At 37.7% G+C, this 12304-nt stretch overlaps 1 protein-coding gene across 3 annotated transcripts in view; it reads left to right on the forward strand.

The window, feature by feature from the left end:
* Positions 1-4504: 4504 nt before the first annotated feature.
* Positions 4505-12304, forward strand: part of kcnk2a (potassium channel, subfamily K, member 2a) — a 46031-nt gene continuing 38231 nt past the window's right edge. The window contains exons 1-3 of one of the 3 annotated variants that reach the window (XM_055172195.2): positions 4505-4889; positions 5580-5890; positions 10305-10422. In XM_055172195.2, the coding sequence (XP_055028170.1) occupies position 4889; positions 5580-5890; positions 10305-10422 (430 nt within the window). In that variant the 5' untranslated portion in view covers positions 4505-4888. Of the gene's footprint in view, positions 4890-4963; positions 5324-5579; positions 5891-10304; positions 10423-12304 lie in introns of those variants that run through there. The other 2 variants (XM_055172197.2, XM_055172196.2) reach the window with 2 other exon arrangements.

The raw sequence follows: 12304 nt of genomic DNA on the forward strand, positions 1-12304 counted from the left end.
TATGTTTTTATTTTGAAAATAACATTTTAAGTTAAACTACTCATAGTGGCAAAATGAAGACATTATTTATATCTTTTTTATTCCCTGTCACCAGTCCTATTTTAGTGTAGTGTTTTAAAGTTGTTTCAGACCGACGGTCTCATTCCAGTCAACGTTTGCTCATGAAAACTTTCCCATTGACCAAACTGTATGGTCACCCCGTCAGTGTTTTTCTTTGGCATAGCATAAGATTATTCACGTGCACAGCAAACGCTACAACTAAATGTTTTCACACTGGGTCAAGGGGTGCCGCCCAAAATGTTATGTAACATGGATTAGACCAACGCCATCTGGCTAAAATCATAAAACTGTCCTCTATTTATATCCTGGGACCCCCCAAAAAAGAATAGGGAATGTTTAAGTTTCAAAGACTAGGGATGTTCTCTCTGTCAGTCACGATTCTGACTAAGTCAGCAATTTGATATTTTTACCCAAGAGTTTTTTCAAACGTTGGTCTGAAGCGAATCATGAAAACAGACAGCTACACATGAGATTAAAACTTTTCAAACTTTTAAGTGTGCGCCCCCCTTTTGTAGGGTGCGTCCCTTCGTGCCCCCCCCCCTCCCATAAGAAAATTTGTGACATAAAACAAAGCTTTTTCTGAGGTTTAATTACACAGCATTTATGAAAAATGTATCGATGTAAAATATTATAAAACTGGGGCCCCCCTGGCGCCATCTCGTGCCCCCCAGTTTAAGAACAACTGCACTATGTGAACTAAATTATATATATACATTAAGGCTGATCCAATGAATGGCAACAAACATCAGCTAAGTCTGTGTTTGTTTCCATATGTCAGGGTTTGTTGGTGTTTGTCCCAAAAAGTGTACACATGATCATTATAGGATAATAAAAGGTGACGCTGGATTCAGTAAAGTTTACTGGAATTTTATTCTCAGAGGTTGAGAGGAAGGATGTGTGCTATAAATAAAAAGTATGATCCTGAGTTCCTGTGCCTTTTGACTTAGCTGTGAAATGGCTTCGGATCTAAGCACAGCCCATACAGTAGTAGGTAAACATAAACTTTCACACGTTCACAAACACACGAAGACAAGATCTAACTGTTCTTTCCTTTTAACTCTCAAGATATTTCAAATATGCATTAGGAAGCACAAGGCCATTCATTAGAAAACGCTTATTACTAATTGCTGGTTTCCCTAGGTGAATTTCCGGTCACTGAATTTGGACTGATGTGGGATAAGATCTTAAGTCACATTTTTATAATTAATTAGGGCTCAGAACAGTGTAAACATCCTTCTCTATAGGGATCAGGGCATTACATTTGTTTAATGAGAGCTTTTGTAGGTCTATGTATTGGTCATTAAACTAAATGGACTAGAGTCAAAGGGCACAGTTTACTTTCGTTCCGATAGGAACTCCTGACATTTAAACCCGACTTACTTTTATTTTGAAAAACTCTGAGAAGGCAAACTTCGGGATGTGTTACAGCACTAAATAACCTGTAGATTGATCAGTACTGTTACCAGTGTTGGGAGTAACGCATTACTAGTAACATGCATTACGTAATAATATTACTTTTTTGAAGTAACGAGTAAAGTAACGCATTAAATCATATTTGAATTACTTTTTTTAAAAAGTAATGCAAGTTACTTTTCACTTTAATTAATTTGATTAAAAAAATGACTGAATTACTGAATTAAACTGAGCATGGTCACGTAAAATTACGCACTCTATGCGTGCACGCGTGATGGCAGGCCAGAACTTGACATTTTTACAGTGGAAATATGCAATTTCTGTAAAACTTCTCAGTCATAAAAACATCTACAAGGCCTCAGCCAAGAAAAAAAAGTAACTTAAAAGTAACCTAAGTATTACTTTCCATGAAAAGTAACTAAGTAACGCAATTAGTTACTTTTTTGAGGAGTAACTTAATATTGTAATGCATTACTTTTAAAAGTAACTTTCACCAACACTGACTGTAACACATGAAGCGAGAAACAGAACGCATTACAAGAAATAAATGAACGCTTTATGAATTTACTTATCATGGTTAAGGCCCAATTTATAGTCGTGCGTAAGCTCTACACCGTAGGTTATCCGTAGCCTCTGCGTTGATCTGCGTAGCCTGACGTGCACCTCGCAAATTTTTTTACAGCGCGTCAGTTCTACGCGACTGCAAGCGCTGTTATTGGTCCACCAGAACCCCTCCCGTCAGGTAAAAAACTGCGTCATAGGTACCAGCGGTCTTCGCGTGTGTTTGCACGTCAACGCGGACAACAACGCAGAACTATAAATAAAAACCAACGCGGAACCTACGCCATAGGACCTATGACAACTATAACAGGCCCTTAACATGATATATGTCAGCTCTGTCAAAGGTTGCATGCTAAAGATGCTGTCATAGTTTTGAATGCAAATGTAGTTATAGGGCTCTGAGATAATCGCTTTGTTACTTTCGCCTCGGTTCTCCCCTACCTATAAAGTAGAATTGCATCTTTCATATCTCCGAAGAGTCTTCCGTTTAATCAGATTTATAAAAGACAGATCAGCTGTAACGCTACCCCCGAAAAAAGCCGCGCTACAGGAGGTGTACCGGGGGCGGAGCCAGTCGCAAGCAAGCAACACACACAAAACATTATCCCAATATCTCTGGATATCTCTGACTTTTTATTCACTGCTCTGTTCGTGTCACAGACATTTGATGCAGTTTTACTTACCGCCTGTGACTCATGACCAGATGTTTAATCACTGGCACCTAAAACAATCTACATCCACTGTTCCTATAAGGCTGTGTTCTTTGGAAACCTGAACAAACTTCAATTTCCCTCACAAACAAAAACACGATTCTTTGGTGACAATGATTTCTCGTCAGCTCTAGGTTAATGCGTCTGTGCGCTATTCCGATGAAGTGTGCACACTGTACTTCCAGCAATAGTTACGCAAAATAATCAGTACTTCAGAAATGTGTACAAACACTGACAAAGTGCTTTCGGCACAGAAATACTCCATCATTATGTTATTTGAAACTTTGCCCATGTTTAGCATGAGGAATCCAACTCTTTAACTGTTTTAATAAGTCAGAATGCATGAAATACCATTAGACCCCCCCACCCCCGTTAAAAACTGTAACTGAGCCAGACTCATGTTCACAACATTCCAAAAAGTTGCCCATTACATTCATCTATTTGAAAAAGTCCAGAAGTATGGGTGGGTTTGACTTGGTGATTTTAAAACCAAGCAGTGAATAACAGAGACTGATGGAGGAAGTTTGTTGATGTGGAATTGGCATTTGGAGAGCACATTTTCCTTTAATGCAGGTCTGTCATTGCCTAAAGGACCCATAATTTTAGCATCTGCACTGAAAGTGCTACTGCCAAGGTGAGAACACAATGGCGAAGGGAAAAAGGAAACAGAAGACACTGAATTTAGGAAACGAAATCTAGTCTTTTTTTCCAAACAACACAGCTGGATGTCTCAAAATGAACTTTGTCAACTCCAGCTTGGAGTTTTCTTATAGGCAGAAGTGATGCACTCACGGAACGTCGTGTTACAGTCACGAAAAATTTGATGAATTTATTTGTGTCCATTGCAAAAAAATTCAGCTTTTTTTGTGCCTTAAGCACGAATGTCTTTTTTGTGTCACTCGCACGAATTTTTATAAATAGTTTTCTTTTTCGTTTCATTTAATGTGTTGTTTTCTCATTGTTTTTTTCCTATTTTCTTACCATTGTTGCGTGGGGTTGGGGTTAGAATCACTTTCTGTTACATTTTTAGACAGGAAGAAAAACATGTAGAAACCAATACATAAAAGTAAATCCTAACCCAAACACCAAATCTAACGACAAGCGACAATGATTTAAAAATAGGAAATAGGAAAAATATGAGAAAACAATACATAAAATGAAACGAAAAAGAAAGTCGAAAATCTATTTATAGAAGTGACACGAAAAAGACATTAGTGCTCAAGGCACGAAAAAGCTGAATTTCGATATGGACACGAATAAATAATCAAGATTTTCGTGACTATACCACGACTTTCCGTAAGATCACATTGAAGAAATCAGTCTAATTAAAAGCCCATTATATTTAAACATTTCTGCATTAATTGCATTCATGCATATTGCAGACCTGTTTGTGTGATATACTGTTTAATGCATCTATTATTATTATTATTAATTAATTTTATCTCAGAAATGTAGGACATGCAGTAGGAATGTGTGACTGCATTATTTTTACAACTTCAACATCCACGTGTACTCTGTGACCTTTGGAAAGCTGTTGTTTCAGGATTGCGCCAGGTGATGATCAGTACGAATACAATTGGCACTAAAAATAAAAATGTTGCTGCTGCAGTTGCTGTTAAAAGTTCTCAATTTTTACATGCATCATTTTCAACATATTTTATGATCAAAACGAAACGAAACAAAACGAAATATTACTATTTCCAAACACCTCATACCTGAACAAGAATCAACAGGCACAGCACATGCACAGGCACAGCAATTATTTATTGTAACGAGTAGACTGGCGTGCAAAGCGAGCGCGCCTGCGAGAGCGGAGCCCGGACCGTGAGCGCGCCCTTGATGAGAACAGCCCGTTCAATTATGCGTGTGCCCCCCTCGGACACTCCCTTCTCACTTCACTGCTTACTCAACCACGAAATCAAGCGACCAATTCCCAGATACTGGACATTTAAAACCGGACCGAGCCATCACTGTCCATTCCCGAAGAAGCGACGGAGTGATGCGAATGCGTTTGGTGCCACGCGGAACAGACAGATTGCGCTCGTGTGTTTATGAGAAACGACAAGAGGACAAAAAGTCACGTGAAGACAACATTCAAGACAGCTGATGAGAGGGAGCAAGAAGAAGAAGAAGAAATTTGACAAAGTAAGTGCCCGGTGTGTTTGGGGTTAATTGTTTTGCAACCTGCGCAAAAAGTTGATACTCTTGAGTACCTAGCGTTGTATAAGAAGTGCACGTGCACAGCTTAAAGCGTTATTGGGTCTAATTGATCGTTAATAGACATCGCATAATGCATTTTGCACCCATTTAAACTTTAGGCACCACGTTTGTGCTAACATTTGTGCCTGGCTGCCAGCCTCGCGCGAGATCACAGCTCCACGCGCTCTCTGCATATTGGACGCTAGTGAGAGAACCACGCGTACTTTATCACTGCTTTGCTAAGGTTTGGCAGGAACACTGCAGGTAGGAAGGATGGTGAGAAAGAACAACATTAATATCCTGGCAGATGAAAGGCACGTTTCCTGAATGTCTAGTCCACATGTCGTTTAAAGTGCTTTAAATAAATAAAAAAACTACAGGTAGGCTAATTTTCAGTCAACACACACACACGCGCGCGCGGTTGTATGTGTCTTACATAACAGCTTTTATTTATTAACACAGCCATGGAGAAACATAAATGTGTTTATACACAAGTGATGGGGGCTATTTCAAATGGAAAGTAAAGCAGCTTTAAAGCGACTATCAGTTCATCAGCAGTCACTGGCTTTTATATCCCATCACTCTGCCCTCACTCACCCTCTCTCTTTCCTCTCTCTCTCCCTTTGTTCTCCCCAGTGGCCGCACCTGATCTTTTAGATCCCAAATCAGCCACGCACAACACCAAACCCCGGCTGTCGTTCTCCTCCAAACCCATCGTCTTTAACTCGGCGGATGACTGTGAGACCCTAACCACGGTAATGAAGTGGAAAACGGTACTAGCGATCTTCTTGCTGGTAGTTCTGTACCTAATCATTGGAGCCACCGTGTTCAAAGCCCTGGAACAGCCTGAGGAGAGCTCGCACAAGTACCTCATAGTAAAGGAGAAAATCGACTTCCTATCCAAGCACGCCTGTGTCAACACTTCTGAGCTGGAGGATCTGGTAAAGGTACGAATTTTAGGCATTAATCTGTGTGCTTGACATGAAAAGTAGTTAATTGTGTGGATATTGATTCAACACATGCTTATTGTTTGCGGGACAGCGAGTGCATAAACTAATCAATAGGCAGCTCTAAAGTTGGCAGGGACTCAAATACAAAAGGGAGATGGATTAATATAACTAACTATTTGTGGTAATTTTACTATTAGTCTTACATTTGTGAAGTGTGATGCAAGCAATTTGCTAAGAAATAAGAGGGTATCACATAAATATGAGAGTCCTGTATACATTACATTTCAGTATCTGCTCTCACGCTGTTAAAATGGTCTAAATATGTACCCCAGCATGTATCCTTTAAAAAGATCCTAGATATGTATACATTTGACACAAATATGTACTTTTGAGATACTAATATGATCTGTAGGTGCTCTAGGTGAAGCTGTGCTTTTATTAGAAGGGTACCGCCCCAGTGACAGCTGGGGTACGTGTTTTGACCATTTTTTTCTCTGACTGTGCAGTGTGCATTTGTGCAATAATTAAATGGATATATTTAACTTGCCTGCTCTCCCAGAGGAAGGTTGCGGTGAATTACATTTTCTTTTTCATTTCTCATTGAAAACTATTTTATCTGTGGTGTAATTAAATCTGCTCCTATTATGACATTGCTAATAGACTCTCCCTGCTGAAGCCTGTTGGATTTACTCGTGAGGCAGATTGAATACAAAGTGTTGATATCATCTTTTTAGTGCAGCGTTAAGTATATGTCCAATTAATCCACCAGTAATTACAAATTTGGTGCTAATGTGTGTGTGTGTTTTGTCATGTGTTACTTTCAAGGAAAGGCACATTTGTCACATTTTAATGTTTTGTGGTGCACTGAAGCAGCCTATAATCTAAAGACCAGGAGACAAACCAGTCCTCATGCCCTTTACAATAAATTGAACACATTGCACTTTTAAACTGTGTTATTATAGTTAGTCTAGTAATGATTGTAGTAGCACTTAGTACAGTAAGTGTTCTGTAAATGATGCTGACTAAAATAAAACTTCACTGTGGAAATATTGCCCTCTTATTCCTCTCAGCTAGGAGCAGTAGGCATTGAAGGAGCAGCTGTGCGGGCTCTTCCAGAATCTCTGATGTATGTTGGTCAGGATGCACTTTGCTTAGATTGCAGAAATGTGTTATATGGAGACCACCTTTTAAAATCTTGATGTAGGTTGCTGGGATTTAGGGAGAGCCTCCGTGAATGGAATGTTATGCGCTTAGGACCATGGACAGCTCCATGTGTTGTTTTAGTTTATAATATCTGTGAAATCCATGCTAAAGTTTAAAAATCTCAAATTTTGAGCATCAAAGTTTGATTTGTATTCATTAATTTTAATTTTGACATGAACTTACTCAGTCAGTATTATTAAAGATATCAAGGTTATATTTTCACAGAATGTTTTTTTTTTACATGTTGGATGATTTTATGTAGAAAACAATCAATCAATCACAAAAAAATTACACTAGCTGGGTTTTCACAGACGGGATCCCAAATTTAGACCAGCATACTTTTAAAATGAGAACAGGGTAACTAGATTTTAGCGCACCTTTCTGAATCTTATATTCTAAATAAAACCAAATTATGAATTTGGAGTACCGTCTAAAATAGCTCTTTTCTTAAAGGGGATGTATCATGAAATTTTGACTTTTTCCATGTTCAAGTGCTATAATTGGGTCCCCAGTGCTTTTATCAACCTAGAAAATGTGTAAAAGATCAACCCAGTAACTTAGTTTTAGTAAAAACTCTGCAAGCATGCAAGCATGTGAAAAACTAAGTCATTGAATATTGGTTCCCCTTGTGATGTCAGAAGGGGATAATACCGACCCTTAATCTGCACTATCCAACCACGACACTGCAATTTAGGGCGGATATCAGCTCATTTGCATTTAAAAGGACACACCCAAAAATTGTACATTTTTGCTCACACCTACTAAGTGGCGATTTTTATCATGTTATAATAAATTATCTGATATTTTGAGCGAATCTAATCCAATACCCCACATGGTTAGAAAATGATAGCTGTTTTAAAGAAAGTGCGACTTGTGTTAAATAATTGGATAAGACCAGGAAGATATATTAAGGCAGTGATAATAATTATGATATTTTAAGAGTATATACTCAAAAGGCCATGGTAAGACACAGATTCAGAAGATGTTAGCTCATTAGAAATAAACACTGATTAGAGAAGCTGAAATATTGATTTCAGTTTCTCCAAGATCCTCTTTTTAGAAGATGCACAGTCAGTAATCCAGTATAAGAAGTGTAACACTATGGCCCAAACACAGAGGCCCAAACATTTGATAAAGCAGATATTTGGAGGTGAATGAAATGATTAATTAACTTCTTTCCTAATTTGCAGCTGACGTATTATGTGACATCCTAATATACTGATAAAGAACAGATCCGTGTCTTTGTTTGCAGTATAAAATGCAAATGGAGCCAGAAATCCTGCTCATTCAGAGACATGCTTTCTGCTTTCAATTCAAATGTGTTTTGGTTGTCCTTATTATAGAAAATTAAGTCTAATTGCAATAGAGTAATAGCAAGGCAGTCCTGAATGTCATTTAGCCAAGGGGAAGCAGAAAATACAACTCTTGAATTTTTAAATATTTTTTTCATATTATTATTATAGTTCTTTGAAAGGAGAGTTAGGAGGACAAATGTCCAAGCTGCTCTTGTCCTTATAAGAAAGGTGTCATGTATGTTTTATGCTGCCGAAAACAAAATTGCACCATAACCCCGGTTTCTCACCGCATGCGTGAACGGCAGTTTAAGAACAGTAAAAAAATCTCAAGTTCACATTTTCTTTATTTTACATGCATTTATGCATGTATGTATCTTCAATATGCTTTTTGACGGTCAGTGTTATTTATATAACGTTATCAAAGTTATTATATAACTTCCGGTAAAGTCCACTAAGAATAAAAAACAACAAAGTACTTTAAATGTAGTTTATTTACATAACAAGCAAAATTAACAACACGCAGATTACCTAGGAAACCAAAACATTCGTTATTGTCGACGAGGTATTTGTCCAAGCGTTCAGTTTAGCAACTAGTCAGACCATTAAAAAAACTGAAACCAGAAGTAAAGTTCGGACCAGACGCGTATTGCGTCACAGCGTGTGCGTCCGATGAAACCGTCTTTAGACACGATACACAATTATAGACATAAAAACCCCATGGCACATTATTAAATCTGTTTCTCTGATTTTTTACGATAAAATAAAAAAATCACCCAGTGATTGACGCATGAAGCAGTCGATCGTGTTTCCCTTTAACAGTTTAAGCAAGATTTAGATTTATTGATGTATCTATTTCTCTGAAGATTATTAAGATAGATGAGGACTCATTTAGTGTTGGGCAGAGAGTGAATGACAGCGCAGTCTTCTGGCGAAAGTGTTTTTTAAATATTTCATTGCTTTCTTTTATATTGCTCAAAGTCATGACTGTTTGAAACATACTTGCCGTCACATTCATGATTTTATGGTAAAATAATTTTTTTTTTGCGTCAATCCACGAGCATTTAAACCACAAACAATGCACTGTCACTAAACGTGAGCACGCTCACACGTGTGGTGTGCATGCTTTAACTTGTTAACATGGGCATTGAAAAAAACACGCTCCACTTATGCGCTGCTCACCCTTGCGGTGTGAAACTGGCGTAAGCGTATCTCATACAACATGTGCACTATATTGTACCACACGGTTGTTGGATGCTTTAGCCAAAAACACATGCATTGTTTGGGAACCATTTTCAGGCCAAGGACCCTTTAATGCAGGGGTCTCCAACCTTTTTATGAGCAAGGGCTACAACAATGGATAAAAAATCTGGAGGGCTACTTTTTGATATAGTCTACTTAAAACTTTTTTGCTTTACTTGTTTATTTTATTTTATTTGACTTGTTTATATTTTTTTGTATTGTTTAAAATGTTAACATACATAAACCAAGCCAAGCTAATATTAAAAAATATGTAATGAATACAGTGGAGACTATTAATAAAATGTGCTTTGGCGGGCACCTCACAGACTCTCTATTTTGAATTTAAATAATATTTGGAGGACCCCTGGTAATACCACCAGGGCCTCCCCAAGGGGCCCCTTATTGAAAACCCATGCCCATTGTTTAAGGAATGTTTAAGTTTTGAATTTTAACACATGAGTCTGTGCTTGGTAAAATAAGTCAACATCCACTCTCATTGTAACTCTGCCGTTCATCTCCTTTTTTTGTTTCACAAAAGAAATAATGTCTTCAAAATTACATTAGTGTGATTCTTAATGACTAAATTATATTTATTTTGTATTCATACCATAACTTTAAGATTGTAGTAGGTAAGTCTTAGAGATTATTAATGAGACTTATTCTGTCATCCACAGCAAGTGGTGTCTGCTATTCGTGCGGGGGTCAATCCCTCGGGGCACCGCTTCAATGGGACCAGCATATGGGACTTCAGTAGCTCCTTCTTCTTTGCAGGAACGGTCATCACTACGATAGGTAACAGTTCTGCTTCTTTCTGTGTTGACGCATTTTAAAATGTACAAAGCTTTCATTTTGAGCACTGGTTATATCTTTTGAGAAATCACTACAAAATACATAACATGCAGTTATAAGGCCAATTCACACTGATCCAAAAAAAAAGCCAACAGACGTGTCTGTAGGGTCATTGTGAAACCCCTGTTGTCAGTTGTTGGATTAAAGTAAATGAGGTTTTAGAATGTTGGGTTAGTTGTTGTTGGACCAGTGTGAATTGGCTTATACCCGACTTGTAAAATGTATGGATTAGTTTTACCCTTAGAGGTCATTTACACCAGTGGTTCTCAAACTGGGCCACGAGATATTTTATCAAATACATAAATTAATCATTACTTATATGTAATCAACCCTCTACTGACCAAAAGCACTACATTGCATAATTTAATGTTTTGTTTAATTCAAATTTTAAGTTTAGGATTGTTTTATGTCATGAATTTTCTTTGGGGGAGGCGTGAAGGGATGCACCGTACACAAGGGGGGCTGCATGCCAAAAAGTTTGAGAATCAATGGTTTACACAACACCATGTTCAACTAAAAACTGAAAAAAATTTGGCTGTGAAACTGTTTTGGGTGAAACCATAGACCGTAAAGAAAATGGACATAGTGTCCGTGACATCACCCATTGGTTTGTGAAGATCGTTTTTGAAGTATAAAGTAGGCGTTGCCTGCCGTCGCCATCTTGGCCACACGTCACCGCGAATCACTCGCGGATAACCGAAAATGGGTAAAGAGGCGGGACATGGGGGAAGCTGAGGTGGCTGGTTGCTCAAACCACACCAGCCTAGCTCGATTCTGGTGACAGCAGTAGCAGTTCACCACTCACTCAAGTGGCCACGCCCTTAATTATGCAGAAGTTTAAGGCTTAATATAATTTAAATGGATAAGTTACAAAAAAATTCACCTCCCTCACAGTTGTCATGAAGAGCAAAATTAGCTATATAGACCAAAAACACTTTTTGTACCAGGCTGTAAACATATTTATTTCTGCTCTAAGGATGACAATTTTAACATGGAGGTACATGGGAATTGACTCCCTGTTTATCTCCATACACCGCGGGTCCCCTTACATGGAAGTCACCATTGTTTCTACAGTAGCCCAAAAAGAAAAAACTGAGCGTGTTTTGTCATTACGTTCTCTCAGATGATAACATGTTTGTCCTGTGGCAGCTCCTGTAGCTTCTCTATACGTTTCGAAAGGGAGGGATGAGCTGTGGTCTGAGCAGTTGGTTGCAATTCACATTCACACCGCTAGAGGCCACTAAAAATCTTTAAGATCTTAAGTCATGTTTTATTTTCTTGTTGAGCGAAAAATTACATAAGGTCTGCATATAATCAGTACCTGCATGTTTTGATTTTAAATGGCTCTGCATGGATGTGTAGGAAATTGTGTTAGCATTATTTAATAAGCTTAATTAGTGAACAACAGTAACTAAACCTTTCAAAAGCTTTGACCGATCTTGAAAACATGTGTGTGACACCTGCTGGAGCAGTGCCAGGAAGTAGATTAAAGAGCGCCCTTCCCCGACCCTATGTCCTTACTAGAATGTGAAGTGTAAAATGTAATTAATGAACCAAGTGCCTCTGACTATGGAGAGCCAATTCTGCCATATTCATAAATAAATAAATACATAAATAAATATACAAGGAAATGTAAAAAACAAAAATACAGAAATAAATAAAGAAATATATATACATGGAAATGTAAAAAAGCAAAAATAAATGAGTATTTATACCTGTATTTCTTTATTTATGTATAATTGTATTTTTTCACACTATTATTTTTTTATTTATTCATTTATTTATACATTTATTTATTTTTACTTTTATTTATTTTCACATTTAT

This window comes from Misgurnus anguillicaudatus, chromosome 7 (assembly GCF_027580225.2).
Source record: "Misgurnus anguillicaudatus chromosome 7, ASM2758022v2, whole genome shotgun sequence".
In the NCBI taxonomy this organism is placed as follows: Eukaryota; Metazoa; Chordata; class Actinopteri; order Cypriniformes; family Cobitidae; genus Misgurnus; species Misgurnus anguillicaudatus.